General features: G+C 54.0%; 1 protein-coding gene across 1 annotated transcript in view; it reads right to left on the minus strand.

Annotated features, from left to right (window-relative positions):
• Window positions 1-27,351, minus strand: part of LOC309682788 (tenascin-X-like) — a 67,103-nt gene that overhangs the window by 13,483 nt on the left and 26,269 nt on the right. The window contains exons 14-38 of the mRNA XM_082499730.1: window positions 26,367-26,768; window positions 25,744-25,954; window positions 25,078-25,124; window positions 24,838-25,005; window positions 23,722-23,958; window positions 22,523-22,570; window positions 21,474-21,710; window positions 20,233-20,574; window positions 19,345-19,536; window positions 18,438-18,599; window positions 17,075-17,302; window positions 15,762-16,010; window positions 14,634-14,879; window positions 13,283-13,528; window positions 12,190-12,372; window positions 10,556-10,804; window positions 8,658-9,128; window positions 8,071-8,281; window positions 7,170-7,463; window positions 5,941-6,228; window positions 5,039-5,325; window positions 3,484-3,751; window positions 2,703-2,990; window positions 1,750-2,043; window positions 714-1,001 (exon numbers count right to left, since the gene is read on the minus strand). Of these exons, the coding sequence (XP_082355856.1) occupies window positions 714-1,001; window positions 1,750-2,043; window positions 2,703-2,990; window positions 3,484-3,751; window positions 5,039-5,325; window positions 5,941-6,228; window positions 7,170-7,463; window positions 8,071-8,281; window positions 8,658-9,128; window positions 10,556-10,804; window positions 12,190-12,372; window positions 13,283-13,528; window positions 14,634-14,879; window positions 15,762-16,010; window positions 17,075-17,302; window positions 18,438-18,599; window positions 19,345-19,536; window positions 20,233-20,574; window positions 21,474-21,710; window positions 22,523-22,570; window positions 23,722-23,958; window positions 24,838-25,005; window positions 25,078-25,124; window positions 25,744-25,954; window positions 26,367-26,768 (6,136 nt within the window). The remainder of the gene's footprint in view (window positions 1-713; window positions 1,002-1,749; window positions 2,044-2,702; window positions 2,991-3,483; window positions 3,752-5,038; window positions 5,326-5,940; window positions 6,229-7,169; window positions 7,464-8,070; window positions 8,282-8,657; window positions 9,129-10,555; window positions 10,805-12,189; window positions 12,373-13,282; window positions 13,529-14,633; window positions 14,880-15,761; window positions 16,011-17,074; window positions 17,303-18,437; window positions 18,600-19,344; window positions 19,537-20,232; window positions 20,575-21,473; window positions 21,711-22,522; window positions 22,571-23,721; window positions 23,959-24,837; window positions 25,006-25,077; window positions 25,125-25,743; window positions 25,955-26,366; window positions 26,769-27,351) is intronic.

Below are 27,351 nucleotides of genomic sequence, written 5' to 3' on the forward strand. Positions count from 1 at the left end.
CGAGGAGTCCTTAAATCCATCCACCAATCCACCTATCCATCCCCCCACCCATCCATCCACCAACGTTCCCATCCATCGATCCATGTTCCCATACATTGATCCATGCTACCATCCATCCATCCATTCAGCTGATTCACCAAGGAGCCACCCATCAATGCATCCAATGACCCATTGGATGGATCCACCCCTCCACATTGCCAGCAAATCACTTTCTATGCAAATTTCTCACCCAATCAGTCCATGAATCCATTCCTCCATTCAACTATCAAACCATCAAACCACTCAATCCTCTCACAAACAGACGTCCAACAAACTCTCTCGGGATCTCTCCGTCCAGCCAACCTTCCATACTCCATCCTAACAATGTGTCCATCCATCCATCCATCCATCCATCCATCCATCCATCCATGCATCCATCCATCAGTGTTCCCATTCATCCATCAACGTTCCCATCGATCCATCAATCCATCCATCCATCCATTCATCCATCCATCCATCCACATCTCCATCCATCCATATGCTTTAGTTGAGTTGACACTCAACCAAGGAGCCGACCCATCCATTCATCCAACGGTCCATACGTTATTCCTTACGTCCAACCATCCATCCATCCATCCCTCCATTGATCAAGTCATTCATCCAAACACCGCTCTGCCCAAGCTCCGGCCACATTCCATACCCATGGTCCTCAGGGTGACCACAGCCCTCCTCACCTGTGACGGCGTCCGTGGAGATGGGGCCCAGACGCTTCCGACCCCACAGCCCGTACAGGTTGAACTTGTAGCGGCGGGACGGTGACAGCCCAGGCACGGTCACCCTGCGCGAACCACCCTCCACGGGCAGCACCTGCGGCTGCCCTTGGCCATCCCTGTACTGCACCGTGAAGGAGTCAAAGGTGCCCTCGGGGACGCTCCACTCCAGCTGGACGGAGTCGGGGGTGACCTGGGAGGCCGTGAGCTCGCCCAGGCGGGGCTGGGATGGAGGTTCCTCCTCTGGCTCAGCTGCAGCTGCGACAGGGACGGAAAAATGTAGGGCAGAAATATCCACATGTCCATCCAAACATCATTCCATCCATTTCTCCATGCACCATCCCATCCAGGAGTCCTTAAATCCATCCACAATATCCATCCATCCGTCCATGCATCAGATGATCCACCCATCCATCCATCCATCTATCCACCCTCTCACCAATCCATCCATCTATTTTCCCATTCATCCATCCATCCATCCATCCATCCATCCATCCATCCATCCAAGTTCCCATTCATCCATTTATCCACTGATCCATCTGTCCATGTTCACCTCCATCAATCCATCCATCCATCCATCCACGTTCGCCTCCATCAACCCATCCATCCATCCATGTTTGCATCCATCAATCCAACCATCCATCCATCCGATTAACCAAGGAGCCATCCATCAATTCATCCAATGATCCATATGTTACTGTTCCATCGATGCTCCCATCCACCCACCCACCCACCCAGCCATCCACGCATCCACCCAGCCAGCCGTTCATCCAAAAACCGCCCATCAATACACATCTCCACCCATCTATGCACTTCATGGCCCACTCAACCAAGGAGCCGACCCATCCATTCCTCCAACGGTCCATACGCTATTCCTTCCGTCCAACCATCCATCCATCCATCCATCCATGGATCAAGTCATTCATCCAAACACGGCCCTGCCCAAGCTCCTCCCACACTCCAAACCCATGGTCCTCAGCGTCACCACAGCCCCCCTCACCTGTGATGGCGTCGGTGGAGATGGGGCCCAGACGCTTCCGACCCCACAGCCCGTACAGGTTGAACTTGTAGCGGCGGGACGGTGACAGCCCAGGCACGGTCACCCTGCGCGAACCACCCTCCACGGGCAGCACCTGCGGCTGCCCTTGGCCATCCCTGTACTGCACCGTGAAGGAGTCAAAGGTGCCCTCGGGGACGCTCCACTCCAGCTGGACGGAGTCGGGGGTGACCTGGGAGGCCGTGAGCTCGCCCAGGCGGGGCTGGGATGGAGGTTCCTCCTCTGGCTCAGCTGCAGCTGCGACAGGGACAGGACAATGCAGGGCATAAATATGCACATGTCCATCCAAACATCTCTCCATCCATTTCTCCATGTACCACATCCAACCACGAGTCCTTAAATCCATCCACAACATCCATCCGTCCGTCCATCCATCCGACGATCCATCCATCCATCCATCCATCCATCCATCCATCCAAGTTGCCATTCATCCACCGATCCATCCGTCCATGTTCACCTCCATCAATCCATCCATCCATCCACCTTCACCTCCATCAACCCATCCATCCATCTATCCATGCTTGCATCCATCAATCCAAGCAACCATCCATCCAATTAACCAAGGAGCCACCCATCAATCCATCCAATGATCCATGTGTTACTCCTTCCATACATCCATCAATCCACCGATCCATCCATCCAGCCATCCATCCATCCACCCATCCAGCCATTCATCCAAAAACCGCCCATCAATACACATCTCCACCCATCTAGACACTTAAAGGTCCACTGAACCAAGGAGCCGATCCATCAATTCCTCCAATGATCCAGACGTTATTCCTTCCTTCCAACCATCCATCCATCCATCCATCCATTGATCATGTCATTCATCCAAAAACCACACTGGCCAAGCTCTGGCCAAATTCCATCCTCAGGATCACCACAGCCCCCCTCACCTGTGACAATGTCCGTGGAGATGGGGCCCAGACGCTTCCGACCCCACAGCCCGTACAGGTTGAACTTGTAGCGGCGGGACGGTGACAGCCCAGGCACGGTCACCCTGCGCGAACCACCCTCCACGGGCAGCACCTGCGGCTGCCCTTGGCCATCCCTGTACTGCACCGTGAAGGAGTCAAAGGTGCCCTCGGGGACGCTCCACTCCAGCTGGACGGACTCGGGGGTGACCTGGGAGGCCGTGAGCTCGCCCAGCCGGGGCTGGGATGGAGGTTCCTCCTCTGGCTCAGCTGCAGCTGCGACAGGGACGGCACAATGCAGGGCATAAATATCCACATGTCCATCCAAACATCTCTCCATCCATTTCTCCATGTACCACATCCATCCAGGAGTCCTTAAATCCATCCAAAAATCCACCTATCCATCCCCCCACCCATCCATCCACCAACGTTTCCATCCATCGATCCATGTTCCCATACATTGATCCATGCTACCATCCATTCATCCAGTCATCCACCCATCCAGCCATCCACCCACCCAGCCATCCATCCAAAAACCGCCCATCAATACACATCTCCACCCATCTATATACTTCACAGGCCACTCAACCAAGGAGCCGACCCATCCATTCATGCAACGGTCCATACGTTATTCCGTCCGTCCAACCATCCATCCATCCATCCATCCATCCATTGATCATGTCATTCATCCAAAAAACGCCCTGCCCAAGCTCCGGCCACATTCCATACCCATGGTCCTCAGCGTCACCACAGCCCTCCTCACCTGTGACAGCGTCCGTGGAGATGGGGCCCAGACGCTTCCGACCCCACAGCCCGTACAGGTTGAACTTGTAGCGGCGGGACGGTGACAGCCCAGGCACGGTCACCCTGCGTGAACCACCCTCCACGGGCAGCACCTGCGGCTGCCCTTGGCCATCCCTGTACTGCACCGTGAAGGAGTCAAAGGTGCCCTCGGGGACGCTCCACTCCAGCTGGACAGAATCGGGGGTGACCTGGGAGGCCGTGAGCTCGCCCAGCCGGGGCTGGGATGGAGGTTCCTCCTCTGGTTCAGCTGCAGCTGCGACAGGGACGGCACAATGAAGGGCAGAAATATGCACATGTGCATCCAAACATCATTCCATCCTTTTATTCATGCACCATCCCATCCAGGAGTCCTTAAATCCATCCACAACATCCATCCATCCACCAATCCATCCATCCAACCATCCATCCATCCTCCCCTCCATTCATCTACCACCGTTTCCATCCATCTATCCATGTTACCACCCATACATCCATGCTCCAATATATCCATCCATTCAACTGATTAACAAAGGAGCGACCATCCAAACACCATTCCATCCATTTCTCCATGCACCACATCCAAGCAGGAGTCCTTAAATGCATCCACCAATCCATCTAACCACAAACCCATCCATCCATCCATCCATTCAACTGATTAACCAAGGAGCCACCCATCAATTCATCCAATGACCCATTGGATGGATCCACCCCTCCACATTGCCAGCAAATCACTTTCTATGCAAATTTCTCACCCAATCAGTCCATGAATCCATTCCTCCATTGAATCATCATACCATCTAACCACTCAATCCTCTCACAAACAGACGGGCAACAAAATCTCCCGGGATACCTCCATCCATCCACCCTTCCATACTCCAGCCTAACCATGTGTCCATCCAACCATCTGAAACACCTTTCAATCCATTCATCACCCAGACTCATCCAAATGTTCATCCATCCATTGGTCCATCCATCAGTACATCCATTCATCGATTCATCCATCCATCCATCCATCCATCCATCCATCCATCCATCCATCCACCAATCCATTCATCCATCCATCAATCCATTCATCCATCCATCCATCCATCCATCCATCCATCCATCCATCCATCAGTCCCTCCAGGAGTCCTTAAATGCATCCACCAATCCATCCGTCCATCCTCCCCTCCATCCATCCCCCAACGTTTCCATCCATCTATCCATGTTCCCATCCATCCATCCATGCTCCAATACATCCATCCATTCATCTGATTAACCAAGGAGCCACCCATCAATGCATCCAATGATCTCTATATTATTCCACCCATCCACCCACTCATCCACCCATCCTTCCACCCATCCATCCATCCATCCATCCATCCATCTGATTACCCAAAGAGCCACCCATCAATGGATCCAATGATCCATATGTCATTCCACTCATCCACCCACCCACCCATCCACTCAAACAGCCAAACACCGCCCTGCCCAAGCTCCGGCCACATTCCATACCCATGGTCCTCAGCGTCACCACAGCCCCCCTCACCTGTGACGGCGTCGGTGGAGATGGGGCCCAGACGCTTCCGACCCCACAGCCCGTACAGGTTGAACTTGTAGCGGCGGGACGGTGACAGCCCAGGCACGGTCACCCTGCGCGAACCACCCTCCACGGGCAGCACCTGCGGCTGCCCTTGGCCATCCCTGTACTGCACCGTGAAGGAGTCAAAGGTGCCCTCGGGGACGCTCCACTCCAGCTGGACGGACTCGGGGGTGACCTGGGAGGCCGTGAGCTCGCCCAGCCGGGGCTGGGATGGAGGTTCCTCCTCTGGCTCAGCTGCAGCTGCGACAGGGACGGCACAATGAAGGGCATAAATATCCACATGTCCATCCAAACATCTCTCCATCCATTTCTCCATGTACCACATCCATCCAGGAGTCCTTAAATCCATCCACCAATCCACCTATCCATCCCCCCACCCATCCATCCACCAACGTTTCCATCCATCGATCCATGTTCCCATACATTGATCCATGCTACCATCCATCCATCCATTCAGCTGATTAACCAAGGAGCCACCCATCAATGCATCCAATGATCTATATATTATTCCACCCATCCACCCACTCATCCACCCATCCTTCCACCCACCCATCCATCCATCCATCCATCCATCCATCCATCCATCCATCAATGTTCCCATCTATCTATGCATCCATCCATCTATCCATCCATCCATCCTTCCGTCCGTCCATCCATCCATCCATCCATCCATCCATCCATCCATCCATTCAATTGATTGACCAAGGAGGCACCGATCAATGCATCCGGTGATCCATATGTCATTCCACTCATCCATCCACCCACCCATCCACTCAAAGAGCCAAACACCGCCCTGCCCAAGCTCCGGCCACATTCCTTACCCATGGTCCTCAGCGTCACCACAGCCCCCCTCACCTGTGACGGCGTCGGTGGAGATGGGGCCCAGACGCTCCCGACCCCATAGCCCGTACAGGTTGAACTTGTAGCGGCGGGACGGTGACAGCCCAGGCACGGTCACCCTGCGCGAACCACCCTCCACGGGCAGCACCTGCGGCTGCCCTTGGCCATCCCTGTACTGCACCGTGAAGGAGTCAAAGGTGCCCTCGGGGACGCTCCACTCCAGCTGGACGGAGTCGGGGGTGACCTGGGAGGCCGTGAGCTCGCCCAGCCGGGGCTGGGATGGAGGTTCCTCCTCTGGCTCAACTGCAGCTGCGACAGGGATGGAACAATGAAGGGCATAAATATGCACATGTCCATCCAAACATCTCTCCATCCATTTCTCCATGCACCACATCCATCCAGGAGTCCTTAAATCCATCCACAACATCCATCCATCCATCCAGCCATCCGACGATCCATCCATCCATCCATCCATCCATCTATCCACCCTCTCACCAATCCATCCATCTATTTTCCCATTCATCCATTCATCCATCCATGCATCCATCCATCCATCCATCCATCCAAGTTCCCATTCATCCATTTATCCACTGATCCATCCGTCCATGTTCACCTCCATCAATCCATCCATCCATCCATCCACGTTCGCCTCCATCAACCCACCCATCCATCCATCCATGTTTGCATCCATCAATCCAACCATCCATCCATCTGATTAACCAAGGAGCCACCCATCAATTCATCCAATGATCCATATGTTACTGTTCCATCAATGCTCCCATCCACCCACCCAGCCATCCACCCACCCAGCCATTCATCCAAAAACCGCCCATCTGTACACATCTCCACCCATCTATACACTTCACGGCCCACTCAACCAAGGAGCCGACCCATCCATTCCTCCAATGATCCTGACGCTATTCCTTCCGTCCAACCATCCATCCATCCATCCATCCATCCATCCACCCATCCATCCAGCCACCCAGCCAGCCATCCACCCATCCAGCCATTCATCCAAAAACCGCCCATCAATACACATCTCCACCCATCTAGACACTTAAAGGTCCACTGAACCAAGGAGCCGATCCATCAATTCCTCCAATGATCCAGACGTTATTCCTTCCGTCCAACCATCCATCCATCCATCCATCCATGGATCAAGTCATTCATCCAAACACTGCCATGCCCAAGCTCCAGCCACATTCCTTACCCATGGTCCTCAGCGTCACCACAGCCCCCCTCACCTGTGACAGCGTCCGTGGAGATGGGGCCCAGACGCTTCCGACCCCACAGCCCGTACAGGTTGAACTTGTAGCGGCGGGACGGTGACAGCCCAGGCACGGTCACCCTGCGCGAACCACCCTCCACGGGCAGCACCTGCGGCTGCCCTTGGCCATCCCTGTACTGCACCGTGAAGGAGTCAAAGGTGCCCTCAGGGACGCTCCACTCCAGCTGGACGGACTCGGGGGTGACCTGGGAGGCCGTGAGCTCGCCCAGGCGGGGCTGGGATGGAGGTTCCTCCTCTGGCTCAACTGCAGCTGCGACAGGGACAGGACAATGCAGGGCAGAAATATCCACATGTCCATCCAAACATCTCTCCATCCATTTATCCATGCACCATATCCATCCAGGAGTCCTTAAATCCATCCACCAATCTATGCATCCACCAATCCATCCATCCGTCCATCCATCCATCCTCCCCTCCATCCATTCGCCAACGTTTCCATCCATCTATCCATGTTCCCATCCATCCATCCATGCTCCAATACATCCATCCATTCATCTGATTAACCAAGGAGCCACCCATCAATGCATCCAATGATCTCTATATTATTCCACCCATCCACCCACTCATCCACCCATCCTTCCACCCATCCCTCCTTCCATCCATCCGTCCATCCATCGCTCAATGTTCCCATTCATCCATTAAAGTTCCCATCTATCTATGCATCCATCCATCCATCCATCCATCCATCCATTCAATTGCTTGACCAAGGAGCCACTGATCAATGCATCCGGTGATCCATATGTCATTCCACCCATCCACCCACCCACCCATCCACTCAAACAGCCAAACACTGCCCTGCCCAAGCTCTGGCCACATTCCAAACCCATGGTCCTCAGCGTCACCACAGCCCCCCTCACCTGTGACAATGTCCGTGGAGATGGGGCCCAGACGCTTCCGACCCCACAGCCCGTACAGGTTGAACTTGTAGCGGCGGGACGGTGACAGCCCAGGCACGGTCACCCTGCGCGAACCACCCTCCACGGGCAGCACCTGCGGCTGCCCTTGGCCATCCCTGTACTGCACCGTGAAGGAGTCAAAGGTGCCCTCGGGGACGCTCCACTCCAGCTGGACGGACTCGGGGGTGACCTGGGAGGCCGTGAGCTCGCCCAGGCGGGGCTGGGATGGAGGTTCCTCCTCTGGTTCAGCTGCAGCTGCGACAGGGACGGCACAATGGAGGGCATAAATATCCACATGTCCATCCAAACATCATTCCATCCATTTCTCCGTGCACCATCCCATCCAGGAGTTCTTAAATCCATTCACAACATCCGTCCGTCCATCCATCCATCCATCCATCCTTCCATCAGTCCATCCATTGATGTATACACGGAACCACCCCTCCAATGTTTCAACCATCGGTCTCCTCACGTAACCAAATAGACATATCGGCACCCTTCCATCTACCCACCCACCCACCCACCCACCCATCCATCAATGCACCAACCATCCAATCTTCCTTCCTTCCTTCCATCCTCCCTCCCTCCAGTCTTGCACGTTCCCGTGCCTCCGACCCCGTCAGCACCCAGGAGATGTTCCCAGTTCCCGCAGGGCCCAGGGGATCAGGACAGATCCGGCCCAAGCTTCTCCCCTCTTCCTTCCCCCTGGCATCATGGGGGAAAAGGTGGGGTCCGCACCCCCCCTCACCTGTGACGGCGTCGGTGGAGATGGGGCCCAGACGCTCCCGACCCCACAGCCCGTACAGGTTGAACTTGTAGCGGCGGGACGGTGACAGCCCAGGCACGGTCACCCTGCGCGAACCACCCTCCACGGGCAGCACCTGCGGCTGCCCTTGGCCATCCCTGTACTGCACCGTGAAGGAGTCAAAGGTGCCCTCGGGGACGCTCCACTCCAGCTGGACGGAGTCGGGGGTGACCTGGGAGGCCGTGAGCTCACCCAGGCGGGGCTGGGATGGAGGTTCCTCCTCTGGCTCAGCTGCAGCTGCGACAGGACAGCACAAGGAAGGGCATAAATATGCACATGTGCATCCAAATATCATTCCATCCATTTCTCCACGCACCATCCCATCCTGGAGTTCTTAAATCAATCCACAACATCCATCCGTCCATCCATCCATCCATTCATCCATCCACCCACCCATCCATCCATCCAACCATCCATCCATCCTCCCCTCCATCTATCTACCACCGTTTCTATCCATCTATCCATGTTCCCACCCATCCATCCATGCTCCAATATATCCATCCATTGAACTGATTAACAAAGGAGCGACCATCCAAACACCATTCCATCCATTTCTCCGTGCACCACATCCAAGCAGGAGTCCTTAAATGCATCCACCAATCCATCTAACCACAAACCCATCCATCCATCCATCCATTCAGCTGATTCACCAAGGAGCCACCCATCAATTCATCCAATGATCCATTGGATGGATCCACCCCTCCACATTGCCAGCAAATCACTTTCTATGCAAATTTCTCACCCAATCAGTCCATGAATCCATTCCTCCATTGAATCATCATACCATCTAACCACTCAATCCTCTCACAAACAGACGTCCAACAAACTCTCCCGGGATACCTCCATCCATCCACCCTTCCATACTCCAGCCTAACCATGTGTCCATCCAACCATCTGAAACACATTTCAATCCATTCATCACCCAGACTCATCCAAATGTTCATCCATCCATTGGTCCATCCATCAGTACATCCATTCATCGATTGATCCATCCATCCATCCATCCATCCATCCATCCATCCATCCATCCTTCCATCATTCCATCCATCCATCCATCCATCCATCCACCAATCCATTCATCCATCCATCAATCCATTCATCCATCCATCCATCCATCCATCCATCCATCCATCCATCAGTCCCTCCAGGAGTCCTTAAATGCATCCACGAATCCATCCATCCATCCTCCCACCCATCCATCCCCCAACGTTTCCATCCATCTATCCATGTTCCCATACATCCATCCATGCTCCAATACATCCATCTATTCAACTGATTAACCAAGGAGCCACCCATCAATGCATCCAACGATCTATATATTATTCCACCCACCAACCCACTCATCCACCCATCCTTCCACGCCTCCATCCATCCATTTATCAATGTTCCCATTAATCCACTAACATTGCGAACGACCTATCCATCCAGCTATCCATCCATCCATCCATCCATCCATCCATCCATCCATTCAACTGATTACCCAAAGAGCCATCCATCAATGCATCCAATGATCCATATGTCATTCCACTCATCCATCCACCCACCCATCCACTCAAACAGCCAAACACCGCCCTGCCCAAGCTCCGGCCACATTCCATACCCATGGTCCTCAGCGTCACCACAGCCCCCCTCACCTGTGACGGCGTCCGTGGAGATGGGGCCCAGACGCTTCCGACCCCACAGCCCGTACAGGTTGAACTTGTAGCGGCGGGACGGTGACAGCCCAGGCACGGTCACCCTGCGCGAACCACCCTCCACGGGCAGCACCTGCGGCTGCCCTTGGCCATCCCTGTACTGCACCGTGAAGGAGTCAAAGGTGCCCTCGGGGACGCTCCACTCCAGCTGGACGGAGTCGGGGGTGACCTGGGAGGCCGTGAGCTCGCCCAGGCGGGGCTGGGATGGAGGTTCCTCCTCTGGCTCAGCTGCAGCTGCGACAGGGACGGCACAATGCAGGGCATAAATATCCACATGTCCATCCAAACATCATTCCATCCATTTCTCCATGCACCATCCCATCCAAGAGTCCTTAAAACCATCCACCAATTCTTCCATCCACCAATCCATCCATCTACCAATCCATCCATCCAACCATCCATCCATCCTCCCCTCCATCCATCTACCACCGTTTCCATCCATCTATGCATGTTCCCACCCATACATCCATGCTCCAATATATCCATCCATTCAACTGATTAACAAAGGAGCGACCATCCAAACACCATTCCATCCATTTCTCCATGCTCCACATCCAAGCAGGAATCCTTAAATGCATTAACCAATCCATTTATCCACATCCATCCATCCATCCATCCATTCAGCTGATTAACCAAGGAGCCACCCATCAATTCATCCAATGATCCATTGGATGGATCCACTCCTCCACATTGCCAGCAAATCACTTTCTTAGGCAAATTTCTCACCCAATCAGTCCATGAATCCATTCCTCCATTCAACTATCAAACCATCAAACCACTCAATCCTCTCACAAACAGACGTGCAACAAAATCTCCCGGGATACCTCCATCCATCCACCCTTCCATACTCCAGCCTAACCATGTGTCCATCCAACCATCTGAAACACCTTTCAATCCATTCATCCGCCAGACTCATCCAAATGTTCATCCATCGATTGGTCCATCCATCAGTACATCCATTCATCGATTCATCCATCCATCCATCAATCCATCCATCCTTCCATCGTTCCATCCATCCAACCATCCATCCATCCATCCATCCATCCATCCATCCATCCATCCATCAGTCCCTCCAGGAGTCCTTAAATGCATCCACCAATCCATCCATCCAACCATTCATCTGTCCTCCCACCCATCCATCCACCAACGTTTCCATCCATCTATCCATGTTCCCATCCATCCATCCATGCTCCAATACATCCATCTATTCAACTGATTAACCAAGGTGCCACCCATCAATGCATCCAATGATCTATATATTATTCCACCCATCCACCCACTCATCCACCCATCCTTCCACCCATCCCTCCTTCCATCCATCCATCCATCCATCCTTCCATCCATCCATCAATGTTCCCATCTATCTATGCATCCATCCATCCATCCATCCATCCATCCGTCCATCCATTCAATTGATTGATCAGGGAGCCACCGATCAATGCATCCAATGATCCATATGTCATTCCACCCATCCACCCACCCACCCATCCACTCAATCAGCCAAACACCACCCTGCCCAAGCTCCGGCCACATTCCATACCCATGGTCCTCAGGGTGACCATAGCCCCCCTCACCTCTGACGGCGTCAGTGGAGATGGGGCCCAGACGCTTCCGACCCCACAGCCCGTACAGGTTGAACTTGTAGCGGCGGGACGGTGACAGCCCAGGCACGGTCACCCTGCGCGAACCACCCTCCACGGGCAGCACCTGCGGCTGCCCTTGGCCATCCCTGTACTGCACCGTGAAGGAGTCAAAGGTGCCCTCGGGGACGCTCCACTCCAGCTGGACGGACTCGGGGGTGACCTGGGAGGCCGTGAGCTCGCCCAGGCGGGGCTGGGATGGAGGTTCCTCCTCTGGCTCAGCTGCAGCTGAAACAGGGACGGCACAATGAAGGGCATAAATATGCACATGTCCATCCCAACATCATTCCATCCATTACTCCATGCACCATCCCATCCAGGAGTTCTTAAATCCATCCACAACATCCATCCGTCCATCCATCCATCCATCCATACATCAACAGATCCATCCGTCTATGCGCTCATTCATCAATCCATCCATACACGTTACCTTTCATCCTCCAATCCATCCATCCACATTTGCCTCCATCCATCCATCCATCCATGTTTGCATCCATCAATCCAACCATCCATCTATCCGATTAACCAAGGAGCCACCCATCAATTCATCCAATGATCCATAAGTTACTCATTCCATCCATCCATCCACCCATCCATCCATCCATCCATCCATCCATCCATCCATCCATCCATCCATCCATCCACCCATCCACCCATCCATCCACCCATCCACCGATCCATCCATCCACCCAGGCATCCATCCACCCAACCAGCCATTCATCCAAAAACCACCCATCAATACACATCTCCATCCATCTATACACTTCACGGTCCACTCAACCAAGGAGCCGACCCATCCATTCCTCCAATGGTACAAACGCTATTCCTTCCGTCCAACCATCCATCCATCCATCCATCCATTCAACTGATTACCCAAAGAGCCATCCATCAATGCATCCAATGATCCATATGTCATTCCACTCATCCACCCACCCACCCATCCACTCAAACAGCCAAACACTGCCCTGCCCAAGCTCCGGCCACATTCCATACCCATGGTCCTCAGCGTCACCACAGCCCCCCTCACCTGTGACGGCGTCGGTGGAGATGGGGCCCAGACGCTTCCGACCCCACAGCCCGTACAGGTTGAACTTGTAGCGGCGGGACGGTGACAGCCCAGGCACGGTCACCCTGCGCGAACCACCCTCCACGGGCAGCACCTGCGGCTGCCCTTGGCCATCCTTGTACTGCACCATGAAGGAGTCAAAGGTGCCCTCGGGGACGCTCCACTCCAGCTGGATGGAGTCGGGGGTGACCTGGGAGGCCGTGAGCTCGCCCAGGCGGGGCTGGGATGGAGGTTCCTCCTCTGGCTCAGCTGCAGCTGCGACAGGGACGGCACAATGCAGGGCAGAAATATACACATGTCCATCCCAACATCATTCCATCCATTTCTCCATGCACCACATCCATCCAGGAGTCCTTAAATCCATCCACAACATCCATTCATCCGTCCATCCATCCAACGATCCATCCATCCATCCATCCATCTATCCACCCTCTCACCAATCCATCCATCTATTTTCCCATTCATCCATCCATCCATCCATCCATCGAAGTTGCCATTCATCCACCGATCCATCCGTCCATGTTCACCTCCATCAATCCATCCATCCATCCACCTTCGCCTCCATCAACCCATCCACCCATCCATCCATGTTTGCATCCATCAATCCAAGCAACCATCCATCCATTTGTCCATGCACCATCCCATCCAGGAGTCCTTAAATCCATCAACAACATCCATCCATCTGTCCATCCATCAGATGATTGATCCATCCATCCATCCATCCATCCATCCATCCATCCATCCATCTATCCACCCTCTCACCAATCCATCCATTTTCCCATTCATTCATCCATCCATCCATCCATCCATCTATCCATCCAAGTTCCCATGCATCCATTTATCCACTGATCCATCTGTCCATGTTCACCTCCATCAATCCATCCATCCATCCACGTTTGCCTCCATCAACCCATCCATCCATCTATCCATGCTTGCATCCATCAATCCAAGCAACCATCCATCCGATTAACCAAGGAGCCACCCATCAATCCATCCAATGATCCATGTGTTACTCCTTCCATCCATCCATCAATCCACCGATCCATCCATCCATCCATCCATCCACCCATCCAGCCATTCATCCAAAAACCGCCCATCAATACACATCTCCACCCATCTAGACACTTAAAGGTCCACTCAACCAAGGAGCCGATCCATCCATTCCTCCAATGATCCAGACGTTATTCCTTCCATCCAACCATCCATCCATCCATCCATCCATTGATCAAGTCATTCATCCAAACACCACCCTGCCCAAGCTCCGGCCACATTCCAAACCCATGGTCCTCAGCGTCACCACAGCCCCCCTCACCTGTGACGGCGTCTGTGGAGATGGGGCCCAGACGCTTCCGACCCCACAGCCCGTACAGGTTGAACTTGTAGCGGCGGGACGGTGACAGCCCAGGCACGGTCACCCTGCGCGAACCACCCTCCACGGGCAGCACCTGCGGCTGCCCTTGGCCATCCCTGTACTGCACCGTGAAGGAGTCAAAGGTGCCCTCGGGGACGCTCCACTCCAGCTGGACGGAGTCGGGGGTGACCTGGGAGGCCGTGAGCTCGCCCAGCCGGGGCTGGGATGGAGGTTCCTCCTCTGGCTCAGCTGCAGCTGCGACAGGGACGGCACAATGGAGGGCATAAATATCCACATGTCCATCCAAACACCATTCCATCCATTTCTCCATGCACCACATCCAACCAGGAGTCCTTAAATGCATCCACCAATCCATCTATCCACAAACCCATCCATCCATCCATCCATTCAACTGATTCACCAAGGAGCCACCCATCAATTCATCCAATGATCCATTGGATGGATCCACTCCTCCACATTGCCAGCAAATCACTTTCTATGCAAATTTCTCACCCAATCAGTCCATGAATCCATTCCTCCATTGAATCATCATACCATCTAACCACTCAATCCTCTCACAAACAGACGTCCAACAAACTCTCCCGGGATACCTCCATCCATCCACCCTTACATACTCCATCCTAACCATGTGTCCATCCAACCATCTGAAAGACCTTTCAATCCATTCATCCGCCAGACTCATCCAAATGTTCATCCATCCATTCGTCCATCCATCAGTACATCCATTCATCAATCGATCGATAGATCCACCCATCCATCCATCCATCCATCCATCCATCCATCCATCCATCCATCCTTCCATCGTTCCACCCATCCATCCATCCATCCATCCACCAATCCATCCATCCATCCATCCATCAGTCCCTCCAGGAGTCCTTAAATATAGCCACCAATCCGTCCATCCACCAATCCATCCATCCATCCATCCGACCATCCTCCCAGCCATCCATCCACCACCGTTCCCGTCCATCCATCCATTGATCAAGTCATTCATCCAAACACCGCCCTGCCCAAGCTCCGGCCACATTCCATACCCATGGTCCTCAGCGTCACCACAGCCCCCCTCACCTGTGACGGCGTCCGTGGAGATGGGGCCCAGACGCTTCCGACCCCACAGCCCGTACAGGTTGAACTTGTAGCGGCGGGACGGTGACAGCCCAGGCACGGTCACCCTGCGCGAACCACCCTCCACGGGCAGCACCTGCGGCTGCCCTTGGCCATCCCTGTACTGCACCGTGAAGGAGTCAAAGGTGCCCTCGGGGACGCTCCACTCCAGCTGGACGGAGTCGGGGGTGACCTGGGAGGCCGTGAGCTCGCCCAGGCGGGGCTGGGATGGAGGTTCCTCCTCTGGCTCAGCTGCAGCTGTGATAGGGAGGGCAAAATGTAGGGCATAAATATCCACATGTCCATCCAAACATCATTCCATCCATTTCTCCATGCACCATCCCATCCAGGAGTCCTTAAATCCATCCACAATATCCATCCATCCGTCCATGCATCAGATGATCCACCCATCCATCCATCCATCTATCCACCCTCTCACCAATCCATCCATCTATTTTCCCATTCATCCATCCATCCATTCATCCATCGATCCAAGTTCCCATTCATCCATTTATCCACTGATCCATCCGTCCATTTTCACCTCCATCAATCCATCCATCCATCCATCCACGTTCGCCTCCATCAACCCATCCATCCATCCATGTTTGCATCCATCAATCCATCCATCCATCCATTCAACTAATTCACCAATGAGCCACCCATCAATTCATCCAATGATCCATTGGATGGATCCACCCCTCCACATTGCCAGCAAATCACTTTCTATGCAAATTTCTCACCCAATCAGTCCATGAATCCATTCCTCCATTCAACTATCAAACCATCAAACCACTCAATCCTCTCACAAACAGACGTCCAACAAACTCTCCCGGGATACCTCCATCCATCCACCCTTCCATACTCCATCCTAACCATGTGTCCATCCAACCATCTGAAACACCTTTCAATCCATTCATGACCCAGACTCATCCAAATGTTCATCCATCCATTGGTCCATCCATCAGTACATCCATTCATCAATCGATCGATAGATCCACCCATCCATCCATCCATCCATCCACCAATCCATCCATCCATCCATCCATCAGTCCCTCCAGGAGTCCTTAAATGCAGCCACCAATCCGTCCATCCACCAATCCATCCATCCATCCATACGACCATCCTCCCAGCCATCCATCCACCACCGTTCCCGTCCATCCATCCATTGATCAAGTCATTCATCCAAACACCGCCCTGCCCAAGCTCCGGCCACATTCCATACCCATGGTCCTCAGCGTCACCACAGCCCCCCTCACCTGTGACGGCGTCCGTGGAGATGGGGCCCAGACGCTTCCGACCCCACAGCCCGTACAGGTTGAACTTGTAGCGGCGGGACGGTGACAGCCCAGGCACGGTCACCCTGCGCGAACCACCCTCCACGGGCAGCACCTGCGGCTGCCCTTGGCCATCCTTGTACTGCACCGTGAAGGAGTCAAAGGTGCCCTCGGGGACGCTCCACTCCAGCTGGACGGAGTCGGGGGTGACCTGGGAGGCCGTGAGCTCGCCCAGGCGGGGCTGGGATGGAGGTTCCTCCTCTGGCTCAGCTGCAGCTGCGACAGGGACGGCACAATGCAGGGCATAAATATCCACATGTCCATCCAAACATCATTCCATCCTTTTATTCATGCACCATCCCATCCAGGAGTCCTTAAATCCATCCACAACATCCATCCATCCACCAATCCATCCATCCACCAATCCATCCATCCAACCATCCATCCATCCTCCCCTCCATCCATCTACCACCGTTTCTATCCATCTATCCATGTACCCACCCATCCATCCATGCTCCAATATATCCATCCATTCAACTGATTAACAAAGGAGCGACCATCCAAACACCATTCCATCCATTTCTCCGTGCACCACATCCAAGCAGGAGTCCTTAAATGCATCCACCAATCCATCTATCAACATCCATCCATCCATCCATTCAGCTGATTAACCAAGGAGCCACCCATCAATTCATCCAATGATCCATTGGATGGATCCACCCCTCCACATTGCCAGCAAATCACTTTCCATGCAAATTTCTCACCCAATCAGTCCATGAATCCATTCCTCCATTGAATCATCATACCATCTAACCACTCAATCCTCTCACAAACAGACGTCCAACAAACTCTCCCGGGATACCTCCATCCATCCACCCTTACATACTCCATCCTAACCATGTGTCCATCCAACCATCTGAAAGACCTTTCAATCCATTCATCCGCCAGACTCATCCAAATGTTCATCCATCCATTCGTCCATCCATCAGTACATCCATTCATCAATCGATCGATAGATCCACCCATCCATCCATCCATCCATCCATCCATCCATCCATCCATCCATCCATCCATCCTTCCATCGTTCCACCCATCCATCCATCCATCCATCCATCCATCCATCCACCAATCCATCCATCCATCCATCCATCAGTCCCTCCAGGAGTCCTTAAATGCAGCCACCAATCCGTCCATCCACCAATCCATCCATCCATCCATACGACCATCCTCCCAGCCATCCATCCACCACCGTTCCCGTCCATCCATCCATTGATCAAGTCATTCATCCAAACACCGCCCTGCCCAAGCTCCGGCCACATTCCATACCCATGGTCCTCAGCGTCACCACAGCCCCCCTCACCTGTGACGGCGTCCGTGGAGATGGGGCCCAGACGCTTCCGACCCCACAGCCCGTACAGGTTGAACTTGTAGCGGCGGGACGGTGACAGCCCAGGCACGGTCACCCTGTGCGAACCACCCTCCACGGGCAGCACCTGCAGCTGCCCTTGGCCATCCCTGTACTGCACCGTGAAGGAGTCAAAGGTGCCCTCGGGGACGCTCCACTCCAGCTGGACGGACTCGGGGGTGACCTGGGAGGCCGTGAGCTCGCCCAGACGGGGCTGGGATGGAGGTTCCTCCTCTGGCTCAGCTGCAGCTGCGACAGGGAGGGCACAATGTAGGGCAGAAATATGCACATATCCATCCAAACATCTCTCCATCCATTTCTCCATGTACCACATCCATCCAGGAGTCCTTAAATCCATCCACCAATCCATCGATCCACCAATCCATCCATCCATCCTCCCACCCATCCATCCACCAACGTTTCCATCCATCTATCCATGTTCCCATCCATCCACCCATGCTCCAATACATCCATCTATTCAACTGATTGACCAAGGAGCCACCCATCAATGCATCCAACGATCTATATATTATTCCACCCATCCACCCACTCATCCACCCATCCTTCCACGCCTCCATCCATCCATTTATCAATGTTCCCATTAATCCACTAACATTGCGAACGACCTATCCATCCAGCTATCCATCCTTCCATCCATCCATCCATCCATCCATCCATCCATCCATCCATTCAACTGATTACCCAAAGAGCCATCCATCAATGCATCCAATGATCCATATGTCATTCCACTCATCCATCCACCCACCCATCCACTCAAAGAGCCAAACACCGCCCTGCCCAAGCTCCGGCCACATTCCATACCCATGGTCCTCAGCGTCACCACAGCCCCCCTCACCTGTGACGGCGTCCGTGGAGATGGGGCCCAGACGCTTCCGACCCCACAGCCCGTACAGGTTGAACTTGTAGCGGCGGGACGGTGACAGCCCAGGCACGGTCACCCTGCGCGAACCACCCTCCACGGGCAGCACCTGCGGCTGCCCTTGGCCATCCTTGTACTGCACCGTGAAGGAGTCAAAGGTGCCCTCGGGGACGCTCCACTCCAGCTGGACGGAGTCGGGGGTGACCTGGGAGGCCGTGAGCTCGCCCAGGCGGGGCTGGGATGGAGGTTCCTCCTCTGGTTCAGCTGCAGCTGCGACAGGGATGGCACAATGAAGGGCATAAATATCCACATGTCCATCCAAACATCATTCCATCCATTTCTCCATGCACCATCCCATCCTGGAGTCCTTAAATCCACCCACCAATCCATCTATCCATCCCCCCACCCATCCATCCACCAACGTTTCCATCCATCTATCCATGTTCCCATACATTGATCCATGCTACCATCCATCCATCCATTCAGCTGATTCACCAAGGAGCCACCCATCAATGCATCCAATGACCCATTGGATGGATCCACCGCTCCACATTGCCATCAAAACACTTTCTATGCAAATTTCTCACCCAATTGGTCCATGAATCCATTCCTCCATTCAACTATCAAACCATCAAACCACTCAATCCTCTCACAAAGAGATGTCCAACAAACTCTCTCGGGATCTCTCCGTCCAGCCAACCTTCCATACTCCATCCTAACAATGTGTCCATCCATCCATCCACCCAGCCATCCATCCATCCATCAGTCCATCCATTCCCGTATACACGGAACCACCCCTCCAATGTTTCAACCATCGGTCTCCTCACGTAACCAAATAGACATATCGGCACCCTTCCATCTACCCACCCACCCACCCACCCACCCATCCATCAATGCACCAACCATCCAATCTTCCTTCCTTCCTTCCATCCCTCCCTCCTTCCAGTCTTGCATGTTCCCGTGCCTCCGACCCCGTCAGCACCCAGGAGATGTTCCCAGTTCCCGCAGGGCCCAGGGGATCAGGACAGACCCGGCCCAAGCTTCTGCCCTCTTCCTTCCCCCTGGCACGACGGGGGAAAAGGTGGGGTCCGCACCCCCCCTCACCTGTGACGGCGTCAGTGGAGATGGGGCCCAGACGCTTCCGACCCCACAGCCCGTACAGGTTGAACTTGTAGCGGCGGGACGGTGACAGCCCAGGCACGGTCACCCTGCGCGAACCACCCTCCACGGGCAGCACCTGCGGCTGCCCTTGGCCATCCCTGTACTGCACCGTGAAGGAGTCAAAGGTGCCCTCGGGGACGCTCCACTCCAGCTGGACGGAGTCGGGGGTGACCTGGGAGGCCGTGAGCTTGCCCAGGCGGGGCTGGGATGGAGGTTCCTCCTCTGGTTCAGCTGCAGCTGCGACAGGGAGGGCACAATGCAGAGCATAAATATCCACATTTCCATCCAAACGTCATTCCATGCATTTCTCCATGCATCATCCCATCCTGGAGTTCTTAAATCCATCCACAACATCCATCTGTCCATCCATCCATCCATCCATTCATCAAAAGATCCATCCATCTATGCGCTCATTCATCAATCCATCCATCCATGTTACCTTTCATCCTCCGATCCATCCATCCAAGTTCCCATTCAACCATTCATCCTCTGATCCATCCATCCATATTTGCCTCCATCAACCCACCCATCCATCCAGGTTTGCATCCATCAATCCAACCATCCATCCATCTGATTAACCAAGGAGCCACCCATCACTTCATCCAATGATCCATAAGTTACTCCTTCCATCCATCCATCCATCCATCCATCCATCCATCCATCCATCCATCCACCCATCCACCCATCCATCCATCCACCCATCCAGCCATTCATCCAAAAACCACCCATCAATACACATCTCCACCCATCTATGCACTTCACAGCCCACTCAACCAAGGAGCCGACCCATCCATTCATCCAATGATCCAGACGTTATTCCTTCCATCCAACCATCCATCCATCCATCCCTCCATTGATCAAGTCATTCATCCAAACACCGCCCTGCCCAAGCTCCGGCCACATTCCAAACCCATGGTCCTCAGGGTGACAACAGCCCCCCTCACCTGTGACGGCGTCGGTGGAGATGGGGCCCAGACGCTTCCGACCCCACAGCCCGTACAGGTTGAACTTGTAGCGGCGGGACGGTGACAGCCCAGGCACGGTCACCCTGCGCGAACCACCCTCCACGGGCAGCACCTGCGGCTGCCCTTGGCCATCCCTGTACTGCACCGTGAAGGAGTCAAAGGTGCCCTCGGGGACGCTCCACTCCAGCTGGACGGAGTCGGGGGTGACCTGGGAGGCCGTGAGCTCGCCCAGCCGGGGCTGGGATGGAGGTTCCTCCTCTGGTTCAGCTGCAGCTGCGACAGGGACGGCACAATGCAGAGCATAAATATGCACATGTCCATGCAAACATCATTCCATCCATTTCTCCATGTACCACGTCCATCCAGGAGTTCTTAAATCCATCCACAACATCCATCCGTCCATCCATCCATCCATTCATCAACTGATCCATCCAGCAATCCATCCGTCTATCTGCCCATTCATCAATCCATTCATCCAAGTTCCCATTCATCCACCGATCCATCCATCCACATTCGTCTCCATCAATCCAACCACCCATCCATCCGATTAACCAAAGAGCCACCCATTAATTCATCCAATGATCCATATGTTATTCCTTCCTTCCATCCATCCATCCACCCATCCACCCATCCACCCAGCCAGCCATTCATCCAAAAATTGCCCATCTATACACATCTCCATCTGTCTATGCACTTCATGGCCCACTCAACCAAGGAGCCGACATGTCCATTCCTCCAACGGTCCATACGTTATTCCTTCCGTCCAACCATCCATCCATCCATCCACCTATCCACCATTCCAGCCCTTCATCCAAAAACCATCCTGACCAATCTCCAGCCACACTCTAAACCCATGGTCCTCAGGGTAACACAGCCCCCCTCACCTGTGACGGCGTCGGTGGAGATGGGGCCCAGACGCTTCCGACCCCACAGCCCGTACAGGTTGAACTTGTAGCGGCGGGACGGTGACAGCCCAGGCACGGTCACCCTGCGCGAACCACCCTCCACGGGCAGCACCTGCAGCTGCCCTTGGCCATCCCTGTACTGCACCGTGAAGGAGTCAAAGGTGCCCTCGGGGACGCTCCACTCCAGCTGGACGGACTCGGGGGTGACCTGGGAGGCTGTGAGCTCGCCCAGGCGGGCCTGGGATGGAGGTTCCTCCTCTGGCTCAGCTGCAGCTGCGACAGGGAGGGCACAATGTAGGGCAGAAATATGCACATGTCCATCCAAACATCTCTCCATCCATTTCTCCATGTACCACATACATCCAGGAGTCCTTAAATCCATCCACAACATCCATTCATCCGTCCATCCATCCAACGATCCATCCATCCATCCATCCATCTATCCACCCTCTCACCAATCCATCCATCTATTTTCCCATTCATCCATCCATCCATCCATCCATCGAAGTTGCCATTCATCCACCGATCCATCCGTCCATGTTCACCTCCATCAATCCATCCATCCATCCACCTTCGCCTCCATCAACCCATCCACCCATCCATCCATGTTTGCATCCATCAATCCAAGCAACCATCCATCCATTTGTCCATGCACCATCCCATCCAGGAGTCCTTAAATCCATCCACAACATCCATCCATCTGTCCATCCATCAGATGATTGATCCATCCATCCATCCATCCATCCATCCATCTATCCACCCTCTCACCAATCCATCCATTTTCCCATTCATTCATCCATCCATCCATCCATCCATCTATCCATCCAAGTTCCCATGCATCCATTTATCCACTGATCCATCTGTCCATGTTCACCTCCATCAATCCATCCATCCATCCACGTTTGCCTCCATCAACCCATCCATCCATCTATCCATGCTTGCATCCATCAATCCAAGCAACCATCCATCCGATTAACCAAGGAGCCACCCATCAATCTATCCAATGATCCATGTGTTACTCCTTCCATCCATCCATCAATCCACCGATCCATCCATCCATCCATCCATCCACCCATCCAGCCATTCATCCAAAAACCGCCCATCAATACACATCTCCACCCATCTATACACTTAAAGGTCCACTCAACCAAGGAGCCGATCCATCCATTCCTCCAATGATCCAGACGTTATTCCTTCCATCCAACCATCCATCCATCCATCCATCCATCCATTGATCAAGTCATTCATCCAAACACCACCCTGCCCAAACTCCGGCCACATTCCAAACCCATGGTCCTCAGGGTGACAACAGCCCCCCTCACCTGTGACGGCGTCGGTGGAGATGGGGCCCAAACGCTTCCGACCCCACAGCCCGTACAGGTTGAACTTGTAGCGGCGGGACGGTGACAGCCCAGGCACGGTCACCCTGCGCGAACCACCCTCCACGGGCAGCACCTGCGGCTGCCCTTGGCCATCCCTGTACTGCACCGTGAAGGAGTCAAAGGTGCCCTCGGGGACGCTCCACTCCAGCTGGACGGACTCGGGGGTGACCTGGGAGGCCGTGAGCTCGCCCAGCCGGGGCTGGGATGGAGGTTCCTCCTCTGGTTCAGCTGCAGCTGCGACAGGGACGGCACAATGCAGGGCATAAATATCCACATGTCCATCCAAACACCATTCCATCCATTTCTCCATGCACCACATCCAACCAGGAGTCCTTAAATGCATCCACCAATCCATCTATCCACAAACCCATCCATCCATCCATCCATTCAACTGATTCACCAAGGAGCCACCCATCAATTCATCCAATGATCCATTGGATGGATCCACCCCTCCACATTGCCAGCAAATCACTTTCTATGCAAATTTCTCACCCAATCGGTCCATGAATCCATTCCTCCATTGAATCATCATACCAGCTAACCACTCAATCCTCTCACAAACAGACGTCCAACAAACTCTCCCGGGATACCTCCATCCATCCACCCTTACATACTTCATCCTAACCATGTGTCCATCCAACCATCTGAAAGACCTTTCAATCCATTCATCCGCCAGACTCATCCAAATGTTCATCCATCCATTCGTCCATCCATCAGTACATCCATTCATCAATCGATCGATAGATCCACCCATCCATCCATCCATCCATCCATCCATCCATCCATCCATCCATCCTTCCATCGTTCCACCCATCCATCCATCCATCCATCCACCAATCCATCCATCCATCCATCCATCAGTCCCTCCAGGAGTCCTTAAATATAGCCACCAGTCCGTCCATCCACCAATCCATCCATCCATCCATCCGACCATCCTCCCAGCCATCCATCCACCACCGTTCCCGTCCATCCATCCACTGATCAAGTCATTCATCCAAACACCGCCCTGCCCACTCTCCGGCCACATTCCATACCCATGGTCCTCAGCGTCACCACAGCCCCCCTCACCTGTGACGGCGTCTGTGGAGATGGGGCCCAGACGCTTCCGACCCCACAGCCCGTACAGGTTGAACTTGTAGCGGCGGGACGGTGACAGCCCAGGCACGGTCACCCTGCGCGAACCACCCTCCACGGGCAGCACCTGCGGCTGCCCTTGGCCATCCCTGTACTGCACCGTGAAGGAGTCAAAGGTGCCCTCGGGGACGCTCCACTCCAGCTGGACGGAGTCGGGGGTGACCTGGGAGGCCGTGAGCTCGCCCAGGCGGGGCTGGGATGGAGGTTCCTCCTCTGGCTCAGCTGCAGCTGCGACAGGGAGGGCACAATGCAGAGCATAAATATCCACATTTCCATCCAAACGTCATTCCATGCATTTCTCCATGCACCATCCCATCCAGGAGTTCTTAAATCCATCCACAACATCCATCCGTCCATCCATCCATCCATCCATCCATTCATCAACAGATCCATCCATCTATGCGCTCATTCATCAATCCATCCATCCACGTTACCTTTCATCCTCCGATCCATCCATCCACATTTGCCTCCATCCATCCATCCATCCATGTTTGCATCCATCAATCCAACCATCCATCCATCCGATTAACCAAGGAGCCACCCATCAATTCATCTAATGATCCATGTTACTCCTTCCATCCATCCATCCATCCATCCACCCATCCATCCACCCACCCAGCCATTCATCAAAAACTGCCCATCTATACACATCTCCACCCATCTATACACTTCACGGCCCACTCAACCAAGGAGCCGACCCATCCATTCCTCCAATGATCCAGACGTTATTCCTTCCTTCAAACCACCCATCCATCCATCCATCCATTGATCAAGTCATTCATCCAAACACCACCCTGCCCAAGCTCTGGCCACATTCCATCCTCAGGATCACCACAGCCCCCCTCACCTGTGACAATGTCCGTGGAGATGGGGCCCAGACGCTCCCGACCCCACAGCCCGTACAGGTTGAACTTGTAGCGGCGGGACGGTGACAGCCCAGGCACGGTCACCCTGCGCGAACCACCCTCCACGGGCAGCACCTGCGGCTGCCCTTGGCCATCCCTGTACTGCACCGTGAAGGAGTCAAAGGTGCCCTCGGGGACGCTCCACTCCAGCTGGACGGACTCGGGGGTGACCTGGGAGGCCGTGACCTCGCCCAGCCGGGGCTGGGATGGAGGTTCCTCCTCTGGTTCAGCTGCAGCTGCGACAGGGAGGGCACAATGCAGGGCATAAATATCCACATGTCCATCCAAACATCATTCCATCCTTTTATTCATGCACCATCCCATCCAGGAGTCCTTAAATCCATCCACAACATCCATCCATCCGTCCATCAATCAGATGATCCACCCATCCATCCATCTGTCCAGCCTCTCACCAATCCATCCATCTATTTTCCCATTCATCCATCCATCCACCCATCCATCCATCCATCCACCCAGACAGCCATTCATCCAAAAACCGCACATCAATACACATCTCCACCCATCTATACACTTCACCTCCCACTCAACCAAGGAGCCGACCCACCCATTCCTCCAATGATCCTGACGCTATTCCTTCCTTCCAACCATCCATCCATCCATTGATCAAGTCATTCATCCAAACACCGCCCTGCCCAAGCTCCTGCCACATTCCATACCCATGGTCCTCAGCGTCACCACAGCCCCCCTCACCTGTGACGGCGTCGGTAGAGATGGGGCCCACACGCTCCCGACCCCACAGCCCGTACAGGTTGAACTTGTAGCGGCGGGACGGTGACAGCCCAGGCACGGTCACCCTGCGCGAACCACCCTCCACGGGCAGCACCTGCGGCTGCCCTTGGCCATCCTTGTACTGCACCGTGAAGGAGTCAAAGGTGCCCTCGGGGACGCTCCACTCCAGCTGGACGGACTCGGGGGTGACCTGGGAGGCCGTGAGCTCGCCCAGGCGGGGCTGGGATGGAGGTTCCTCCTCTGGTTCAGCTGCAGCTGCGACAGGGAGGTCACAATGAAGGGCATAAATATCCACATGTCCATCCAAACATCATTCCATCCATTTCTCCATGCACCATCCCATCCAGGAGTCCTTAAATCCATCCACAACCTCTATCCCTCAGTCCATCCATCCGTCCGTCCATCAATCAGATGATCCACCCATCCATCCATCTATCCACCCTCTCACCAATCCATCCATCTATTTTCCCATTCATCCATCCATCCATCCATCCATCCATCCATCCAAGTTGCCATTCATCCACCGATCCATCCGTCCACGTTCGCCTCCATCAATCCATCCATCCATCCATCCATGTTTGCATCCATCAATCCAAGCAACCATCCATCCGATTAACCAAGGAGCCACCCATCAATTCATCCAATGATCCATGTATTATTCCTTCCATACATCCATCCATCCATCCATCCATCCATCCATCCACCCACCCAGCCATTCATCCAAAAACCGCCCATCAATACACATCTCCACCCATCTAGACACTTAAAGGTCCACTGAACCAAGGAGCCGATCCATCAAT

The sequence above is a fragment of the Vanellus vanellus genome (assembly GCF_965231255.1).
Source record: "Vanellus vanellus genome assembly, contig: SUPER_32_unloc_1, whole genome shotgun sequence".
Lineage (NCBI taxonomy): Eukaryota > Metazoa > Chordata > Aves > Charadriiformes > Charadriidae > Vanellus > Vanellus vanellus.